The 21,577-nt window shown below is 41.9% G+C and overlaps 1 protein-coding gene across 3 annotated transcripts in view; it reads right to left on the bottom strand.

Moving 5' to 3' along the window:
* Positions 1–680: 680 nt before the first annotated feature.
* pak5 (p21 protein (Cdc42/Rac)-activated kinase 5) overlaps positions 681–21,577 on the bottom strand; it is a 78,549-nt gene continuing 57,652 nt past the window's right edge. For all 3 annotated transcript variants that reach the window (XM_084954067.1, XM_084954065.1, XM_084954066.1), the window contains 9 exons: positions 14,653–15,492; positions 10,756–10,965; positions 10,362–10,503; positions 9,879–10,033; positions 8,780–8,913; positions 5,018–5,144; positions 4,430–4,555; positions 4,170–4,304; positions 681–2,562 (listed from right to left, as the gene is read on the bottom strand). In XM_084954067.1, coding sequence (XP_084810193.1) covers positions 2,407–2,562; positions 4,170–4,304; positions 4,430–4,555; positions 5,018–5,144; positions 8,780–8,913; positions 9,879–10,033; positions 10,362–10,503; positions 10,756–10,965; positions 14,653–15,492 — 2,025 coding nt within the window. In that variant the 3' untranslated portion in view covers positions 681–2,406. The remainder of the gene's footprint in view (positions 2,563–4,169; positions 4,305–4,429; positions 4,556–5,017; positions 5,145–8,779; positions 8,914–9,878; positions 10,034–10,361; positions 10,504–10,755; positions 10,966–14,652; positions 15,493–21,577) is intronic.

The following is a 21,577-nucleotide window of genomic DNA, read 5'->3' on the forward strand; positions in this document are numbered from 1 at the left end:
AGCCCAAAGGTGGTCTAACAACTTTGGCAGGCCTGTTATGGTATATAAACACATTTAGATAATCTGTTTTTTATTGCTTCATTACAAATCATTCCATTTAAAGACACAAACTATTTCAAATACCTCCCAAAGGTTGTTTAGAAAACTAACAAACAAACACACACTCACACACAAAAGTTTGAAGGTGCAAATTCATAATTAGGAGTTATGTGTACTTGTTGTGTTTGGAACAGATGAGTGTTTTCCACTAACTCAAACATTGACTCTACAAGCTGGTGTCATCCTCACTGATACTCTCAGTGGCCCCAGTAGCTGTGTTTTTATTTACTAGACCACTGTCGATCTTCCTGTGAGAAAGAAGCTCCATTCTCTGTCCAAGCTAAATCAATATCCCATTATGGTGTTTCAGAGGGAAATGGCTTAGAGGGAAGAGGGAGAAATAACCTAATATATTATGGCAACACCGATCCATGAATGTGTCTTTTTTTGCTTCTGTGTTCGGAGGTGAAATACAGGTGAAATTGTTGGATATGAGAACCCAAAAACAACAAAGAGAAAATAAACTGTTGATGATTGAAAAGACCTCTTTAGGATATTCTGACAGTGTGCTGTTAAAAAAACAAAAGAAGAAGAGACGACTGCATAATAAGGTGATGAAGGAAAAATCCATGCAACACATCTTGATGTTTTTATGGGTGTTTTTTTTTTTTTTTTTAATTGAAACCAGCTTCACTGATAACAAACATGCAATATCACTATACAAGCCAACACCACAGATAAGTGTTTACTCATTCAAATCTTGACTCACTGTCAAGGCTTAGCCAGCAGCGCACGCACAAACACACACACGCACACACACACTTTCAGATGCTGTAGAGATAAACACCTCTCCACCTCTTTTGCTCTTTGACATACGCAGACGCACAAGCTCACGTACACACAGTCATATTTACATATCACAGTGAATGATGGGTAAAAACAGGGAGGGGGATAACACTGTTCTCCTGGTCCAAACTAGAGATGAGAATGGCAGCAAAGCTCCGGTGATAGCGAGTGTGTGTGTCTGACTGACTGAGGTGGGATAAGGAGTGAGATGATGACAGCGAGGATGTGAGCAGAAAACCTTTTATCAGCATCCTAAACTCTGTGCGGTAGGGAGGCGTCTTGGACAGGCGCCTCTTTGGCATTAAGAAAGAAACACAGTGAGACTGCTAATATAAAAAAAAAACAAGTCTGCGTGAAGCTAGTTTTTTTTTTTTCCTTTCTCAAATCCACTCAGTCTGTGCTACATTTAAATGCATGATGTTGTTACAGTATCATAAATACAGGGCGTCATGGATTCATAAATACAGCAGGTCTGGGGTATTGCTTGGATGATAAACCGACTGTCTGCCAAATGCGCTCTTAGAAATCGAAGTCAAAACCTAACAAAAAAACCCAAAAAAAACAAAAACCAAACAAAAAAAGGCCACACTACCAAAAAAATATACCTTCAGTTCCAATAAATAAATAAATATTTGAAAATGTCATACAAAATTCTGACATTACCCTTTTTTCCCAACATTTAATGGAAGTTCTGTCTACAAATGTAAGATAATAAATATATTTAGTATTTTTTTAGTAACAGGTTTTAGGTGGTTTTATTTGGGATATCTCGTATATCTTTAAGCAAAAATTGGATTATAAACAGTAGGAAAGATCTCTGCAGAAACTCTATTTAATACCGCTCATATCACAATAGTTACGACACGATAAAATACTGCAAGTTATCAAAACTGTACAGAAAAACTTACAGGTTTCTCTAAAATACATTTTCACTGTTAGTGTGTGACAAGAGATGCGAGAGAGCTCGTCTCTGAGCAGCAGCCTGCGCTCCTTATGATGAACCGACGACGCGGTAAACAGTCGTGACCAGTCAAAAACCCGCTCTCTCTTCACACTGATTGTTCTGCCCTCTGCTGCTCGGGTCTGGAGCAGCACGCTGGTCGCTTTGGGTCCTTCCATGTTGCCACACCCCCTCTGAGAAGCTCTGGATGGCTACAACAAGTCTACATGGCGCTGAAGACTTACAGTCTGGGAAGAAAGAAGACTGCAGCAGGGTGAGGCAGTCTGCGTAGTTTATTGGATGTCTAGAGTTTCCTCTGGCACATTACGCTCTTCTACTCCAGTTCATGGTTTCACTAGTTTTTTTCTTCTTTACTTTGTCTTGTGTTTTTTAAATTTTTTTTATTAATGTATGTCTTAGATATTCCTCTAGCTAATCTACTTCACGGTTACAGGTGTGAAAGTTGGTGGCACACCACCAAGCAGTGGGGTGTTTTGGCTGGGTGAGGGCAGTGCCACCCTGGTAGTGTGTTTATGTGAATGTTTTTAGTGGAGGAGAGGGCTGGGGTTTGAGTCAGCAGGTCAGCGATGGCGGTAGTGTCTCATGAGGGGAACGATACAGGAAGGGGGTCCCGAGAGCTTTAGGAAGGGGTGCTGGAGAAGCTCCTGCGCTGTGGCTCTCTGGGACGGTTCCCTCACCAGCATCAGGTCCAGGAAGGAGCGTAACACGGTTGACACCTGGAGATGTGAGCAAATGTTTGAATTCATCTGCTTAGCTAGGTTTGAGTACAACATAGCCAAAAAAACAGCAGTAAAATTAACACACACTTTTAGTGACAACACAGATGTCGATCTCTTCATCAGTTTTGGGAACATTTAGGTCAGTCACACATGACTTTAGACCAGTCAGCAACCACCGGCAACCTCCAATTGCTAGTGAGAAATGTGTCTTCCCTGATTGGTTGTCGTGTTTTTGCCAGACGTTGCTGTCTGTCACAAAGAGGCTGTGACACAAAAAAAACAACCTTGTATTTGTTGGTATTCCTGTGGTCACCTGTTTTTTTTGTGTTCATGGGAACAAACTAATATGTTTTGTTTTTTTTGTATCAGGGAACATGAATGTTTTAGTAATGTATTTCAATAGGAAACATAGTGTCAGAAGCATGTACGTTTTGTAGAAAACAGCGAGGCATCACCATGGAAACCAAGATATTTTGGTAGCTTCCTGAGCTTCTTTTTGTTTTTAAAAGCTGCTAGATGAATTACATGCATGAATATTACACAAATAAAGTGTAAAAAGAATTGACATGTATGACTCAAACTTGGGTCTCTCGCCTGAAAGGCAACACAACTAACTTGTTCACGACCTTCCAAATGCAGATTATTGAGTTTTTTAATTGGTACACGTGAGTGTCGACTGATATAAAACCGTCTTTAAGGACATTTCGAGGGATAACAGCAACACGAGTCATTAGATTAAAGCCTGCAACGCACTGCCACGAGAACAGGTTGTACCACTGCAATCAACACCTTTCAAAAAGGGAAACTTTTATTTTAAAGCGAACACATTTCCAGTTTCGACTGCACTTCTCAAAGTTTCGTCACCACTTGGTGAGGAGCGCTTGCCATGCAAAGCACAAGCAACCACAGCAACCTGCTAGAAACCAAAGCAATGCCAAGGTGGTTTTTGGTGCACTACATCTTTGTGGCTAATTTCACACTAGCAATTGCCAACAATTTCCAGCAACTGCTCACCAAATTCTGTCCCCATTAGAATGAATTGTAATGGCTTTGGTGTTCACTTTACTTTGAATTAGCACTACGATCTACCCAAAATCTTAACAGTTCAGTACTTTGGTTTATGATTAAGACTACTGAAATTCCCATTTTGCTCAGATATGACAACTGCCATATTTCTGGTGTATCCATTATTACATACTCATACATAGACACAGACCAGTCTTAGGTTATGTAATGAGTAATGATACTCACAATAAATGCAATCTGGGTTAGAAAAAACACATTAACATGAACTGAAAATTTGGTCTGTTGCTTACAGCTGTTTGTAGAAGTCTTTCCTCTTAATTTAATTAAATACCCGTAGCTTCATATGAATATTTACAGGATCCATGTGTCTCAAAAATAAAAGAGTTGTAGTACTTTCGTAATATAAGTTCATAAATGTTACCTTGCACTTCTCTGCACCTGAGGTGTGACTGGTGAGCTGTCACACAGAGATGTGTTTTTACAGCTAAACAGTTGACAGCTCTAAGAACATTTTCTTCTGCTGTTAGCAAAAGTCTGATCCATTTACTTATTGAGAACTCGCCTTCGACTTTTCTTACCTTATGGGACTCCTTTAGCCGTGGGGGCAGGTTGTCTCGTATCCTTCTCATGGCCTGCAGAGGGGGCTCATTGAAGTAAGGGGGCTCTCCGTCCACCATCTCAATCACCATAATGCCTAAAGACCAGATGTCCACCTGAACACGCGCAAAAACATTCAGTCTATTCAGCCAGGACAGTAAACATACATGCATAACATATACAGGGAATTGCTCCTGAACTCCTCAGTAGAATAATGTTATTTCTGTGCATGTGTCCTCACCTCAGTCCCGTAAGGTAATCTTGAGATGACCTCTGGTGCCATCCAGTAGGGTGTGCCCACGAGGGACTTCCTCTTGGGTACCTCTTTGGAAACTTGGGCACAAAAGCCAAAATCTGATAGCTTGATCTGTAAACACACACATATACAGTACATGGTTCCAGTCTCTACTAAGCAGGTTGGTGGGCATACAGAATAGAATATATTAGTTCAGAAGTGCACTGACCTCTTGTGATCAAGAGCTTTGTCAGAAGACACTAATCCCATATATTAGCACTTAATTAAGCTTCAGTTAATCATGTCTTATCAACTCGTTAGGAGGCATTAAGCAGGATTTAATTACTAGGGCACGGTGGTAATGGATGATGATGAGTTTCTGGCATTGGCTGTTGACAAGCGGCAGGACAGGCACCCGTGGAGGTCAGTGAGTGTTGAATGACTGTGTGTGTGTGTGTGTGTGTGACCAGTGAAAAAGAATAGCAGCTTAGGTTATTATTACCTGGGGTTTAGTGGATTACTGTTTAAGCAGTGACTAATTTGATAGCATCCCAAGAGGAGCATGGATGAATAGAAATATGCACGTGCACTTACTCTGCCATCGCTAGTCAGGAGAATGGAGTCGCTCTTAATGTCACGGTGGATGACGCCCTGTGTGTGCAGGTAGGACAGAGCCTTCAACACCGACAGACACACCGTAGCAATCTGCTCCTCGTTCATCCTGTAAGGAGACACACACACACACACGACCTGTCAAAAATATTTTATTTAATCAGATTAGATTTATTTTCATAGCTAACTGTTTATTTCCACAATTTGTAGTTTATCTTTTTAATAAATGTGCTATCTGTTTTTATCCAGTAAGCTCATTTTTGTCGCCTGTGCTTTCTCCATGTGCTGTGCATTGCGAGAAAACATTTATTCATAAATAAAACTGACTTTTATTCTTTGAGCTACAGAAATGACTGGCTTTAAGACTTGAGAGTCATCCTATAGAGGATATGGAGTAGAAATCCAGTTTGAAAATATCCCACTGTGGCCTGCAGCGTTTCTAGCTACGAGCAGGCAGGAGGGTCCCATATGGAGAGAGGGGGCGATGCTGCGCGTCTCACTGAGTTCATGTAGAAACTCACAGCTCCACTGAACATTAACGTCTCTAGACCCAGCTGGCCGGGCTGTGCTGTGTGCTTATGTGTGTGCGCTCTAATCTGCAATCATACAATACATGTGCACAAAGAAGCGCGCTTGTTTTAAACCCCAGACTAAGGATACAGATGGATGCAGATGCACATATACTGTATATGCATTGCAGTATGATCTTACATGCTTGCAACCCTTCTGCACACTTCTCTTTATCATACAGTGTAACTTACCTGCTATTGGGGCACTAACTTGCAAACTTGCAAACTTACATTATGAGAAACAACCCTTTGGGCTACACATACACTCATAATATTAAACATATATAATCACACTCTACAGATTGCAGCAGATTTTATTGTTACACATGTATGCTTTTACAATCACAAGAGATAAATGAGCTTTCTGCTAATGGAAAAACAACCGGCTAACTCGGAGTGAATGGGATGGAGACGCGTACGTGAAAATGAATCACCTATTACCGCCTCTCCACTTACACCACAACCCCCCCACCCCGAAAAAAAATCCCACGCTCCCATACACACACAAACAAATGAGCTCTCTCTCTCACACACACACACACACACACACACTCATGGAGGCAGGATCAGTGAAATAGAAAATTGTTTCACAAAGTGAAAAACAACTTTAATGAGCCTGTAAAGGTTGTCAAAGGGAGGAGAATTACACATGCACCTACACACAGACAAAAGGTGCACACACAAACACTGAGGCATTCATACTCACACACACACACACACACACACAGCTGCACACACAAACCCATATGCTTTTGCATTTACACTAGATAAAAATCCCCTCGAAGTGCAGATCATTACCCAACTTTAAAAGTATAATTGAAATCTGAACGTGACTGAAATAGTTCTGCAGACCCCCCATTCTCCTCCCGCTGCAGACTTGCCTGTGTGAGTTAGAATTGAGCGCGCATGTGTCCATAAATCTCAGAGCGTGTGTGCGTTTGTGTGTTTGCTGCCAGCAAGCTGATGAGGCTTGCACAACACGAGGCAGGCAGCAGTTATTTCCACAACAAAAAGCCTAACAGAAATAGCAGCAGGCTTTCACCTGGACAAATATGGCAGAAATTACTGATGAAGAAAATACACCACTCAAGCCCTTCTGCGGTATTTTCTCACTGATTTTATTTTATGCCTGCATACTAATCAATCTACATTTTATAAGGACATCTATTAAGTTTTATCCTAAACTTTTTCTGATAATATTAATAAAAGGTAAAAAAAAAAAAAAAAAGCAACTGACCCTACAGGGTCAGTGTGTATGTGAGTCTTTATCAAAAAGAGAAATTCTGTTTAAAATCCAGTTTTATGAGCTTTCCGTGAGTACTTTTAAAAGCACTCGTGGTGAAACTTTCTCTCATGCATGCACCGAGCACACAAACGAGCAAACATCTGTGTGGGAGACTGTTCAAAATACTTCACAGCAGCAGCGGTGCTCAGCCTCGCCAAAGCGTGTTATTAGCATCCGACACCGCGCAGCGCTAATGCTGACACTCCGCGCAAATGACTGTAATTAAACACCAAGCACAAAGTAAGCTTAAAACAATGAGGCAGCAGCTTAGAAACGCAACTCAGTAACACAGAAACAATTTGGAAAAGTTGGAGAACGATAATCCTGAAACTATGGGAGCATCGCATCGTCTCAGCCAGTCCTTCCTCTGCGCCTTGCAAAATTATTCACCTGTTCGTGTCAGCTGCAACAAAAAAAAGTAAAAAAATTGAATTTCGACTGCGCACCAGTGCTTGCTAGGTTATATTAAAATCCATTTGATGTCAGCAACATCATCTGAACAACACGCCCTTTAAAAGGTGACATAAACCTTTTTCCCCCCCATGTGGATTCTCTCTCCGTCTATCTCACCAGTCAAAACGAACACAAATGACACACACAAAGCTGTGGCCTGATTTCTTCTTTTATATAAAAGTATTACATAATGCTTCAAAATCTGATACTTTAACTCTTTCAGTCAGTCTGAAAACAACCACTGAACTAAAAAATAAAATAATTAAAAATAAAGATGATTTCACATTTTTGAATGACGCTAGTTTTCTTGGATGAGAGGATGGACATCATGTCTTGCCTGTTTTCTAAATACATGACTAATGCTGAGAAAAACAGGTAAACTTGGCTCTGTTAGAAGGGAGCAAAGTCTGTCTATAAGGTCCTTTGAAACTTAGGTAACAATAGAGAAGGAAGCTGATTGTCTCTGCAGTGTTTTTATTTATTTTACACATCTGCAGAACATGCATTTTCTTACTAAGCAATTATATGGTTCCACCACATCCCAGAGGTGCTCTGTTTGACAAGGCGCTTGCTTGAAGTAGGACTCAATAGATTTTTTTTCAACCAATTCCTGTAAAATGTAGAGATGTTTGTGTGTGAACCAGTAAATCACAAGTTTCTGGTTGTTGTTGTCAGCCCATCTGACAACAACTGTGCGAAACCACGTGTACATGCCTAAATGCATTGAGTTGCTGATTAGATATTTGCATTAATAACCAGCTGAACAATGTGTAAATAAATATGCTGCACTTTATGTTTCATTTAGTATGCAGGGTGTATCAAAACGAATCACCCAATTTCAAAAAGCTAGATTTTTTTAAAGTAATAGACATAAAAACTTACGGTACATTTTAAAATACATGGCTGAAGATAAACTTTTACATACACAACTCACAACGTTCAAAAGTTAAATGTGTCCTTCTCTGGTTGCATGTCCATATGATAGTCAAACTCATCTCACACATTATTGTGAGCATGTATGGAGTCACTGCAGCCGCCAGCAACCATGTGAAACCCGTGAATCCGTTCTTTCTTATAATACGTGTTCTGATCTTTACCAGTGAACAATACTGTGAAATCAGATGATTCCTTTTGATAGACTCTGTATTAGCAGCTTGTATTCCTGCTTCAATGCCAAGGTCTCTCTTCCTAAGTAGAGTATGGTGTCGATGAGCCTTCATGGTAAAATAAAGGTTTAAAACGTGCCTCAGGACCTTTACATGCTGCTCACCTGGTTGTTGAGTTTGACGTCTATTAACTACTTGAGCAAAATAATTATCCTGTTTTTCAAAATGTCCTTTTATAATTTTCTTGGAGTCTAACAACAGCTTACATCCTCCAAGCTCCGCATCACACAGCTTGATGCTTTACCTCAGCATTTCTGCATTGAGCAGTTACCTGGTGTGAGTCACAATGTCAGTGAGTGCCCCTCCCTCCAGGAACTCCATGACGACCCAAAGCTCGTCTCCCACCAGGTAACTGTTGTACATGTCCACAACATTTTCATGATGGTAGTCCCTCATGATCACCACCTAAAACACAGACAGAGAAATATATATGTATGTATTGTTACTAATGACACTGTAGTACACTGGCTCTGTCACTGTTATTATGCTGCTATACTTTGTTACTACACTGTTAATATGAAATAAAAATCATGCTTTGAGCCTCAAAAAGGTTTCTCTCTGAAATTCCTCAATTCAGTACCATATTTAAGAATGTATGCTAAAATGTGCTACAAAAAATTATCTACAATTCCAGTGGTTTATTGAATCTATTCATGTAATTTCATTTTTTTTATATTAACTTCCCCTTTGTCTAATATGAACATGTTCTGGAGGCTTAATCATAAAAGGATTACATTCAAATTAATAGGATTACACGAAACAAATTACTTTCCCGCTGAACACCCGCTGCTCCACACCTCGCACTCATGCTTACATACATGCATTCTCTCTCCCACTCATGCACACTAAACAGAGACCAAAATACAAAAGAATCAGGGCAGAAATGCAATCCGAGCGTCGCTCAGTTCACATTTAAATACATTTGTCTTTTTTTTTCCTGGGCAAATGAAATGCAGCTCATTTTTTAGCTTGTCGGGACATCATGAATGTGAGCAGTCACGAATACATTTCTTGCTTCAGGTTTTCGGCGTAAACACGTCTTCAGTTTAGTCAATAAATGTCATTACAGACGCAAAAGTGGTTAGTGGTTTAATTGCTGTGGATGGATGTTAGGGAAATAAGGGCAAACTGAACTCTTGCTGTTTGTTTCATTAATTAGCATAAAGTGGCATTTTTATTATGCTAATTAAAACAGTTTCACGACTGTCGCTTGCTTAGGCTATCAACAATCTGTGACAAATGTTAGTTCTGTGGTCATTATGGCGCCAATCTAAATCCACCTGATTAATTCACTCAAACATACGACATCAGAACTATTTGGATTATAGTATGAGCTAATGACAGTTTCTAAGTTAATCGTTGTTTGATACCTCGTTAAAAAGCAGCTCTCTTCTCTGCTGTTTTCTGAGGTCCATCTTCTTCACTGCCACCTGCTTTCCGCTGTGCTTCTCGGTGGCGATGCAAACAATACCTGTGGATCCCTCGCCAATCTTAATAAAGCTGTCCAGGTATTCCCGAGGGTCGCCTGGAGGAGAACACAAACATCGTGCCTCATTTTAATGCAACATCAGACACAAAGAAAGATATAAATTTAAAAAAAAAAAACATCTAGCAGTTGCAGTTGCATGCCTCTGCTAAATACTCAAGCTGCAGTTTATTCACGCCCTTACAGACTCTAAATACTGCTATATGAAACTCTGAATGTTAGACAGGAAACACTTGGATGTAGAAAAACAACAAGTGTTTGCATGAATGTATGTGTATTTGGGTAAAGTGTCCATTCCGTCCATTTATCAAGTTGTCACATGCTTGCGTGTCATTTCAATGTTCCTTTAATTTCAAGTGTGCGTTACCAGGGTTGACCACCAGCTGAAGTGCTGCTCTGAACTGCTCATGAGAAACTCTGGAGGGCTGCGTGTCAGAGCTCGACCCCCAGGAAGGAGGCGGATAAGCCCCTGGGGGGACGTAAGGTGACGAAGGCTGTGAGTAGGCCCCCTGGATGAAAAAGTTATAAAAAAAAGACAGAAATAACATGGCTTATATACCTAATGATTTTATTTTCTAAAGAATCAATTTGGGAAAGAGCTACTTTAGTTAGAGATTTAAGATGGTTACGGTTAAAAACCTGGAGGAAGTGTTGATCTCAGCTAACTTACCAAAGTCACAGAGTATAATCTGCAATCTGTAGCAAACTGAATCATCACTATGATGCAGTTTTTATATGTGAAGTTAGCGAACATACTGTACCTGCGGGGTATATGGTGGACTGGGCTGGGAGGGAGGATGATGGTAAGGAGAGGGTTTGTAATGGTGAAAGATCGGGGGGTACGGCAGGTGCACCGAGGGGTAGCCAGGCGGCTTCGTGTGGCTCTGAGGTAGCTTAAGAGGCCCTCGGGGGTACGTGTCACCACCTGCGACCTGGGGACTGTCATCGCGTGATGGACGCTCATAGTCGCCCTGGAAAAGCGAGGAAAATTACATATAAGTCTAGTGTTACGCAGGTGTCTCCATTTTACTGCAGTGAATACTGAAGAATTTTACTGTTAAACGTCAGCCTGTACAGCCACGGTCATACACTACACCTGCAGGTACATTACTCCTGGACAGACCTAACGGAGAACATTTAGTGCACAGGACAGGGACCATACCTTATCCTTACCACCCCACCCCCCTCTAAAATGCTTCACAGCTACTCCATTCATCAACCAAGAGCCTGCAGTGGACTCAGATCTGGGACACAGCTCTTCCTTAAGATTGTCCTTCAAAGTAGTATTGCAGCGTACACATGGGTATTAGTGAGAATGCAGTAGTGCTTACATGACTCAGCTTTCATTACATGACTCACAATTGGCTACAAATACGCACACTTGGAGTGGTTTCATAACCTAATAGCTTCGTCATCGTATTATGTCACATGGATCCTGTCATTTTAAGGAAAACTGGCCACAGGTCATTAACAATAGGACGTAAGTAGAGACAGGCTGATACTGTACAGCTGTCAGTGGCATATCTAAGTGACAAAAGTCTGTCACTTAAACACTAGGAGAGGGATTAAAGTGCTACAGCAAACATCAACACTACCCAGAGTGATCTAAAGTGGATTACAGCAAAGAAAAAACAAAAATTAACTTAGAAGATGAATCTGCTTTCACCCTGCAGAGACTAAACTTAATCACCTTTGCCACACCTCTCTAAAATGATCTCCAGCCAGCCTGATTTTTCCCCTCAAGAGACTCCGACTATAATAAATAAAACTCTCTTTCCTCCTTTCTTTTATTTGTCACTCTCTCTGCACCTAATCGCTATTTCTCTTTCTTTCACAAAGAGACACACACACACACACACGTACACAGACTGAAACGCACAAGCACAGACAGGGTAGGAAGAGGAGCCCTGATGTGTTGGGATGGTGTATAATTACATGGTGTGAACTCTTTTAATCAATCACTCTGAGGCAGGTGCGGGGGTGACTGCTGGGAGGCCCCCGTCTCGTGCCCCTCTATCGTTGGCCAGCAAGCGCTCGCTGGCTGTCAGCCAGGGGTCTCCTGATCCATGTTGGTTAAACGCGCATTAATCTGAGTTTGGCAGGGTAATCAACAACCTAACTCAACTGTGAAATTGAATTCCGCGGTGGAACATCGTTCGGCCAGTTTTATGCTAAGGCTGCAGAAAGGGAAAGTGCCGCAACATCAATTTGTCACCGAGAGCTGCGGCACTGAGCTCACACTCGCTACAAAACAGTGAGGAAGAGAGAGAGAGAGAGAGACGGCGGCAGAGAGAAAGGAAGCGTGTGTGTGTGTGTGCGTTTGCATCTTTGTGTGTGGCCAAGTTTCTGTGCTGTCTACTATTACATCCCCAACGTCTTCCAACAACGGCAGGGAAAAAGAAGGATTTACTTCAGCGGTGTGAGTGGGCTGAACCAGGAAAAGAGAAGAAAAGGCAGAGAGTGAGCAAAGAGAGAGGGAGGTGGGTTTGTTCCAAGGTCCGTGAGCCAAGAAGAATAGTGATTCTTCAGCTGCCAGATGACTCCTTGTTTTGTTGTTTCCTTTTTTTAAACCACTGCTGTGAAAATCAAACAAGAAATATTAAAAACACCATCACATTAAGTCCAATTATAGTCACGCCTTTGAGATATGAAAGAGTAAGTTTGTAAATGATCAAACATATTCTTTCATGTATAATTTGGCTAAATTGGCTTTCGACTCTTTACTTATTCTACTTTTTTTTTTAAATAGAAAAGCAAGCGCGCCTCTTTAAGCGTGACAACTCAAACAGCAGCAGAAATGTGAAACAAACAACATGAAAGAAAAATGACCTTCTCCTGCATCGCCTTCCTGCTGCTCTTGCATTCTCCATGGCTGCTTTTTCTTCGAGTGGCTATTTACCGAGACATGCGGGTTAAATGGTTTTTCATCAAGGCACCCTGGGATCTACATCAGCAAACCCGGTTTCCCCTCTCGGCTCGCTGTGTGTGAAGGGAGGCATGGTGCAGAACTGTGATAGCGGCACTCGCGGGTTTAATGATGCTCGGAGAGCTTTGGAAGAATGATGTAAAAGGTGTTGTCTGAAAAGTCTGACCCCACCTTTTGCCCTCTGCTATAATTCCTGATCTATTATCGTCCACCGCAGCACACGCAGTTCTTTGCACTGAGAATTCTGGTGTAAAAGAACTACGAGTAACCGAAAACATATGGTTACATTACACAGCCACTAACGCATGGACGGTTCGTTTGTTCTTGTCAGTGGAGTTTCTGTGCAGAGGAATCTCTTGGGTGTCTCTCCCACTGCTCCACTGGAGCACGACACGGGCTGCACAAGAGCCGGCATACTTACAGTGCAGCTGTTCCCAAATACAATATACAATCTACTGAGTGACACTGCTGAGGGATTTTACCAACAATCACATAGGTTCCTTTAAATTCATGTTTTTTTCTAACTTTTACAAACGTGCATTATTAGTGTACAAAAACCTGCCTTTTGTGTGTTTTGTTTGTGAGATGTTTTCAGTTAAAAATCTGTAATACAGTCATATAAAAAGCATTTCCATGTCACAAAAACAAAAACAAAAATTTCTGGGCATCCTTAACATCAAAGCCCATCTATGTGTTCCACAAAAAAGTAAGGAAATTAGTGTTTGATTGATTATTTCTTTGTTGTAACAATGTTTCATGGTAATAAATCTTATACTGTTGAAAAGCCTGTTTAGTTAGTGCCGCATTTGTAAGGAAAATGCATTTGTGGGTTGAGCAGCAGAGTTGAGCATGTGGCTTGTGCCCATAAAAAACTTGACAAATCTTCTCGTGCAAATTCCAAACAGCTTATTGACTCTTATTTGATGTCAATAGAGAAGAAATAATTGAGGAAAGGTGTTGCCACAGCAACGTCCCCGTTCACAACATCCATGAACCTTCTTCGTGATCTTCCTCTTTTCCTTCTGAAAAGTCTAATATCCTCCTCTCCTCACGTCCAAACCATCTCAGCCTTGCTGCTCTAACTTTGTCCCCAAACTGCTCAACCTGAGCTGTCCCTCTGATGTACTCATTTCTAATCTCTAAAGCTTTGCTATTAGATATTTAATTTCTGCTGAGTTCGTCTTGACCACCGTTATGCATATTTGCATTTGTAATTCTCTTATCCTTTTAATAATTGCAATCATAGTATATTTTATACCTTTGTGCCAATTATGTTTCTGTTAAAATGCTATATTTAGCAGTGATTGCAGTTTGTGTGGTGCAAAGCTTCAGTATAAATTTGAACGCCAAGAACACTTGCTCCTATTTATTAATTTGTGTAAGTCAAAGCTTTTTGGTCAGTGGTCAGTCTGAGCATTAATTGAACTGTGTATAGAGCTAGTGGACTCGCCAGAGGTGCAATTCTTTATGTGACATCACCTTCCTCCTTCAGGGAAGAGTAGATTAAAGCTGTAACCATCTATCAGGCAGGAAGAGCAGAAAAAGAAAACTAATGGTTGAGGATCAGAGAGAACTCGAAACACTGAAGAAGAAAATAATGTGAAAAGGTGACTGGGAGGTTAAAGTGTGTGTCACATGAGTGTACATGTATAAAATTTTCTCTACGTTCGTACAGACTTGTTGGGAGGGTATAGTGTGTTGAAACATGCCATTTCCATTTTGCTTTAGTTACCTTGGTTAAAGTCTGTGAGTTGGCGAGACTCTCCGAAAGGCGAGGGTAGGTGTAGGAGCTGTACGGGTGGGCCTGTGGCGGGCTCCTGAAAGTCCCACTGGCGGCATAGGGGACATTTGGCTCCTGCAGCCCAGAGCCTGACCGAGATCGCTGCCTGATGGCAGGCGTGGGGCTGGTCTGGGTCACGTAGGAACTCTTGGGTCGCTTCTCATATTCGTCCCTCATGCCGCCGTAACTCCACTCACTGTCGGGGTAGTTAATCTGCTCGCTGTGTAGTGATGCACGAGACGGTGTGCCAACTGATGTGTCCCGGTAGTCCTGGCTGGATGAACCCCCCACCGATGCCCGGTAGTAGCCGCTGGAACCTACTCCGCTACCCACCGTAGAGGCCACCTCATCCGCCGACCGCCCTTTGCTCTCCAGATAGGTGTGATAGTCAGGTGGAAGTTTGCCATAGTCTGATTTCTGAGGCATGGCATCAGGGTAAAAGGGGCTGCGTATGGGGTGTGAGTGGCCATTCTGCTTGGTGAATCGATAGTGCCTGCCAAGTGCCCAATCCCCATCTATGGAGAAGCTTGGCTTGCCGGGGTCCAGAGAAAAGTCCCTGCTGGACGTGTCCAGGTCACACGAGTAGCGGGAGTAGTAGTGGTTGAATCCGTTCTCCTCTGGAGCAGTGAGGTGGCCACTGCCCGAGGGTTTGGAGATGCCTCCAGCCTGATGGGGGCCTGGCGGGCTCTCTTTACGCAGGGAGTTGGAACGTGTTACCGAAATGTTGTCGAACTCCTCCAGCAGGCCGTTAATGGATGCATCTTTGGGTGGCCGGTTCCCTCGAACAATGGTCTACAAGCAAAGCAAACACATGAAACTTAGCATAGAGGAGACTTGTGCGTCTGAGAGTTTGATGGCGATAACCCTGATACTTTGGCTTGCAGTACATTCACTTTCAGCTTCATCATTCATGTCTGAAAACTGAATGAGATGAATTGAAATTCCTGCATCATCAACTTCAGTTAACTTCAAACATTTGCAGGCAAGAGTTTCAATTCATGTGTATCAGGGCTTTGCAACAAGTATGAAATTAATCATCACTTGCATTAAATGAACGTCGGTATTTGGATTTTAGAGAACAGCAGGCACTGATCTACACAATCACGAGTCGTTGTGAGCTGGGATTGAGCTAAAAATGCATGAAGATAAAAGTCGGGATACCTCAGATGGTAAAAGGCAACCAGCGTTGGATTGAGGGAGCTAATTCCTACCCCGTTTCCCTCGCAACACATCAGCTTCAATTTCAGTGGGATGATCAGGATGCATTAATAGTCGTGAGGTTTGGTTTAGCACACCAACACACGATTACACACGCACGCAAACCAAAAGGAGCAAGGAGGACGGGGGAGAGAATGAACACGCAGGCTCGCATCTGCTTCAAAGCAGAGGCAGCTTAAACATCAGGGGGGCCGCTTATCCCCTCCTACCTTGTGTTAAACCCTTTACAAGGCTGTGTCGTGAGTCATGGGCAACACGTGCTGCAGCGGGACTACAATCTGTGAGCGTGCACGGTGCGTGTGCATGTTTGTACAGTGTCGTGAGAGTGATGGGAAAATCCACACACATCTTTTTTATCTACCAGCCTCTCCACCACTTGAAACATAGAGGAAACAGTGCGCTGGAACAAAAGGAAACATGATACATGAGTAGCGCTGACAGGAGGCTGAGCTGAGGAGATTATGTGAATATTCAGCTCTTACATAATTTATTTTGGAGCCATTTGTGATGATCAAACAAATCTACCGACTGTGTTTCCTGGCATTACGGCCTCCATCTGGTAAAACTAGTCTTTTAGCTGTTTAGTAAGTCATAAGAATCAAAGGGACAGATGTCTGGTTCCCACTGGGGCAGTGGCATATTATAGTGGTGCATGAAGCACAACGATAACGTCAACAAACAATCAAATATTTGACGTATTTTACTGTGAAAACTTAGATGTTGAGATTTGCTGATTGTTTCAAAGTGAGACAGATTTAAACGCATCGAAATTTGGATCATTTGTTTCTAGTGTTACTAAAATTTAAAATGTACTTAAATTAATTAAAACACATTATAAAAGACATTCAATGTAATTTGTCCCCAGTAAAGCTGCTGTTAGTACTGTGCAGTTGGACTCCTTACATTTTCAGTACAAGAAGGAACAGCTTTATAAAAGATTTAACTACAACCAGAGACGCAGCAGAGGGGACATTTTGGCCTCAAACACACACACACACACACACACACACACACACACACACACACACACACACACACACACACACACACACACGCGCGCGCGCGCTTCCACAACGGCGTCTTTCCTGCCACCGGAAAGTCTGATGGCAAAAACAAAATAGTGACTAACTAAATACACACAAACGCTACCCCATCTATATATATTCCAATGACGTGCAGTATTTTTATACTATAGTCATTTAAGTGCAATATGGAAATTACCGTTCCTTATACTTGCAATAATATTATAATTCTTACTGTATTTTAGTACATTGTTTTATATTTGTTTTGTGTGACCGTGTGACTTTAGCTTTGACTCTAAGCTCTACATAAGATTTCCTATGTACCCAGACCCAGTGTATGTATACAACTAGCAAATAAAGCTATTATTATAGGTATTATTATAATGCAAAACATCCATTCATTCAATCAATTCAGCGTCATTGTCAGGCTGGAGCTTGTCCCAGCTCTTATTGGGGAGAGGCACAGGTTGCCAATCTATCGCAGAGCTTGCACAACCATTCACATTCACATCAGTGGACACTTTTGAACCACCAGGTAACCTAACATGCATGCCTTTGGACTATGAGAGGAAGCTGGAGAGAACCCATGCAAGCATAGGGAGGACATGCAAACTCCACACAGGAAGGCTGATGTAAAACAAACCAAAGACCTGGCGACCTGGTTTTTGTGTTTTTATTGTAAAACCTGTGCTGATCTTTCTAAATCTTGCCTCTGACATATACACATCATACAATAATAATAAAAATGGCTAAAACTAAACACTGAAACAAAAAAAAACACGAAGCATTTTCAAATACACAAACTAAAAACCACTCTGGAAAGCAACTGAAACTAAACTGAATTAAAAGCAAAATAAAAACTAATTAGAAAATATAAAACTACAACACCACTGCTATAAAAACGAGTTGTTATTAACCAGTTGAAGCGCATGTCTATCAAGGCGATTATCACCATTTAAACACCTAAAACAGAGCACATACAAAATATCAACCTCTTTGAAATCCCAGACATATAACTAAAGATTAGAGAACAGAAAAATAAGACGGCGATTTGTGTACGACATTATTTTGGCGTGTCGTTATTAGACGTTTCCCCTGTCTGCAGATGTCTGTTGAGCTCCACTCTGAGACCTGACAGTGTCACATCGTCATCGTTCTCAGACCCTCAGACAGTGCTCACGCCCTGCTGTCTGTCACCCAACTGCCATGCTTGTCTCTGCTGTGATTCCTTCATGTCACATGTGCTGAGGCAGAGTCTCGGAAAAAAATCCTGGGATAATCACCGACTGTCAGCAACATTGTGCCGGCGCAGGGATCTTCGACGTCTTTGCTCAGCTACCTGCAAACTGTCACTGCAAACGCACTCTCCTCCGCTCCTCCCATTCATCTCTGGGAATCTAAAGTAGCAAGGTAGCTACAGTTAATATCATCCCACCTTAACGCTGATGGCTTTATAACCAGGGTTGCAAGAAAAAAGGTATTACAGAGCAAAAACACTAAAGATATTTTAGCTGTTTGTGGTAACGACAATGACAAAACACACTGACGGTTTGTACTTTCTCTGAAGGGCCAGACAGGAAAGCTCTCTTCACAAACCTTTACCTCTCACTGTGGCTGGTTTTCCACACATCATCTCTCCTTTCCATTTTGTTACTTGCTACACCTCCCTCTTTCTCTGTAACACTCCAGTTGTTCTCCTCTGCTTGAAAGCTATAGGCTGTTTGGTGCCTTGAACTGGAACCCAAGGTGAAATGGCCTATAAAAGCAGTCAGTAAAATCTAGCAGAAAGGTTGGAGCTGCAGCAGGGACGGCCTTTTAAACAGGTCGCTGAATGTGAATCTATGACGCCGGGTCTGCTCTGTGTGTCGGTGAGCTGGATTTTCCTAAATAAAGCGGTTGCATCATTAAAACCGGACAACAAAACCGCTACCTGGCAATTGCCGTCACGCTCATTAGAGTTATTCTCACACTTCCTCTAAACTGTGTTAAGAAGTCGTGGTGGAACAGGGCGTGCCAAAATCTAAAATGAGGCAGTCGCATCATGTTATGCAGCGTGGACGTCAGCGATTCAGAACTAATTCAATTGGGACGCGACAGTAAGGGGATGTCAGCTGATATCACAAAACATCAGCATTTCAATTTGCTTCGTAATCACTAAGACTGTGTCAAAGAGCACGGCAGTTACAGGGGATAGACGGAGTCGGAGAGGAAAGGAGGCAAGTGGAAACGAGGAGGTGACGGGGGGCGGGGGGTGTTGCAGAAGGGAGAGGGAGACAAGGTTAATTGTGTGCCAAATCACTGTCAAACGGTCGGCATCAGGCCTGGAAATCTTCCCATTAATTTGAATTAGGGGCTTCCATAACCCCCTTCTCCAGTCCTCCTCTCCCCTCTTCTCCCCCTGTCCTCACAGCTCTGTGAGCCTTGTGCGCCGGTCGTGTTCCGCGGCGGCTGTGACAGCAGCCATATTTCACCGGCGTGCGGCGTTGGCCTGTCCTTTAGTGATAAGCTGTAATAGATACTCGCCACGGCCTGTTCAAGGTAAGCACAGGAGAGAGCGGAGGGGAAAGCGAGGAGACGAGGGGAAATAAAATTAAAGGAAATGAAAAGGAAAGGAGATCGAATTTAAAACGATACAGTGGGAATGAGAAGACGGGGAAGTGTGCAGAAGAAACGGGAAGCACGTGGGGGGCGGGAGTGGCTGAATAACAAACTAGGCGAGATGCAGGGAAGAACTGAACAACAGAAGGAAAGACAGGGGGAAGAATTACAGAGAAGGAAGGATGGAGAAGAGATGAGGGAAGGGAGGGAGCGTCGTAGAAAGGGAGTCATGAAAAATGAGCCTCATTGGGAGATAAGGGGGGGATTAACCTTGCTGGTAATGAAGGGAGGGTGTGATGGGAGGATGGAGGGAGGAAGAGAGGGAGAGATAATTAATGAGCTTGCCCTTCCCGTGACTCCTAGCTAGAACCCTGGTTTGGAAGTTGCGCTTCACTGGCCAGCCGAGTCCCGGGACAACCGAGAGTCCGAAGAAGGAGCAGCGGCACTGTGCCTCTCTTTCCTCTGCACTGCTGTTTTATTTCTGGCTTTTAAAACTGCTGCATAACCAGATAAGTTAAGCTGTTAAGTAACTAATCTGTTAAGGTAAAGCTCCTGTTTTTTGGACTATTCACACTGGTATGCTCAATTAAATTTTACTTTGGCACTGGAAAGGAGATTTTGTTATTTGTGACAAGGCATGCTGAAAAACAAAAAACAAGACCACAAAAGTTCTATCGAGTAAAGCCGCGTACACACCAATCACACCAATACAGGAAAAAAAGAAGGTACTCTGGACACACAGAACTGTGCAAAAGTCTCTAGTTTCTTTCTTTAGATTTAGCAAGGAAAATGGGAAATAGGTGCAAACATGTGCAAACATCAGGGAAAAACTGAGTTTGTACAATTTTAACAGGCTTGAAAGTCAATATTTGGTGTGACCACCTTTATTCTTTAACACAGCTGAACTCTCTTAGGCAGCTTTCTTGTCATTTCTTTAAGTAGTCTTCAGGAATAGTTCTCCAGGTATTTAAACCTCTTGTTTGGATGTTGGCTGACTTTTGTTCTGTTCTGCCAAAATGATCCCACACTGCTTCAATAATGTTGAGCTCTGGGCTCTGGGGAGGCCAATCCATGACTGTTAGCGTTCCATTCTGTAGTTTTCTATCTATTTTACTGAATTGGTAGTGTGTTTGGGATCACTATCATGCTGAAAAATGAGGACACTGCCAATACGATGCTTTCCAAATCGTACAGCATAGTAAATCAAAGTCTGACGGCGCTTTTCTGCATTCATAATTCTGTAAATTTTGCAAAAATAATATTTTGTGTCTGTCAAACTGTGTTATTTTTGGCATTTTTCCACACATTCAGCAAAAGAAATGGGAACAAATAATGCATTTTTCAACATGCTTCTAGTAACAAAGTGCCTAAAAATACAATGTAAAAGTGGTTCTTTGCCAAGTTGTTAGTTATGTGTATGTGGTTCATTAGGTGCCTTTATTTTGCTACCACGATTTGGGTCAGTGTTTTTGTTTTTTAAAAAAAATATTTTTATTGAGAGAGAGGAATATACATTGGTCGTTTACAATTACAATACAATTTGTTCCCCTCACATATTTGTTTTGTTTTTTTCATACACGAACAGATACAATAGTACACACACCCACACACACCCACACACACAAATGCTTAAATAAAATAAAAAACAAAAAAACCCAAAAATAAAAACTCCCAAACAAACAAACGAACAAAAAACACCCAAAACAAAAGACAACAAAAAAAAGGGGAGGGGGTGATAATATTAATCAGCTAGTAAATAATGCAATAATTTACAAAGGGGCCCCAGATTCGATCAAAATTCGATCAAATTCTCCATATTTGGCCTTTATTTAGGTCAGTGTTAAATGTCAAAAAAAGAAGGTAAGGTACAAGGACTGAAATGAAAATGAGTAGAAAGACTTTGAAAGCTCTTTAGAAAACCTGGAGAACTATTGCTCCATTTTACTTAAAAAATTACAAGAAAATCTGGCTCCTTCAAAGCAAACTATAAAGAAATGAATGGTGGCTCAAGACATTTTCACCAAAGTACTTTGTAAAAA

This window comes from Perissodus microlepis, chromosome 15 (assembly GCF_051167445.1).
Source record: "Perissodus microlepis isolate ML-2025 ecotype Zambia chromosome 15, ASM5116744v1, whole genome shotgun sequence".
NCBI classification, from domain to species: domain Eukaryota; kingdom Metazoa; phylum Chordata; class Actinopteri; order Cichliformes; family Cichlidae; genus Perissodus; species Perissodus microlepis.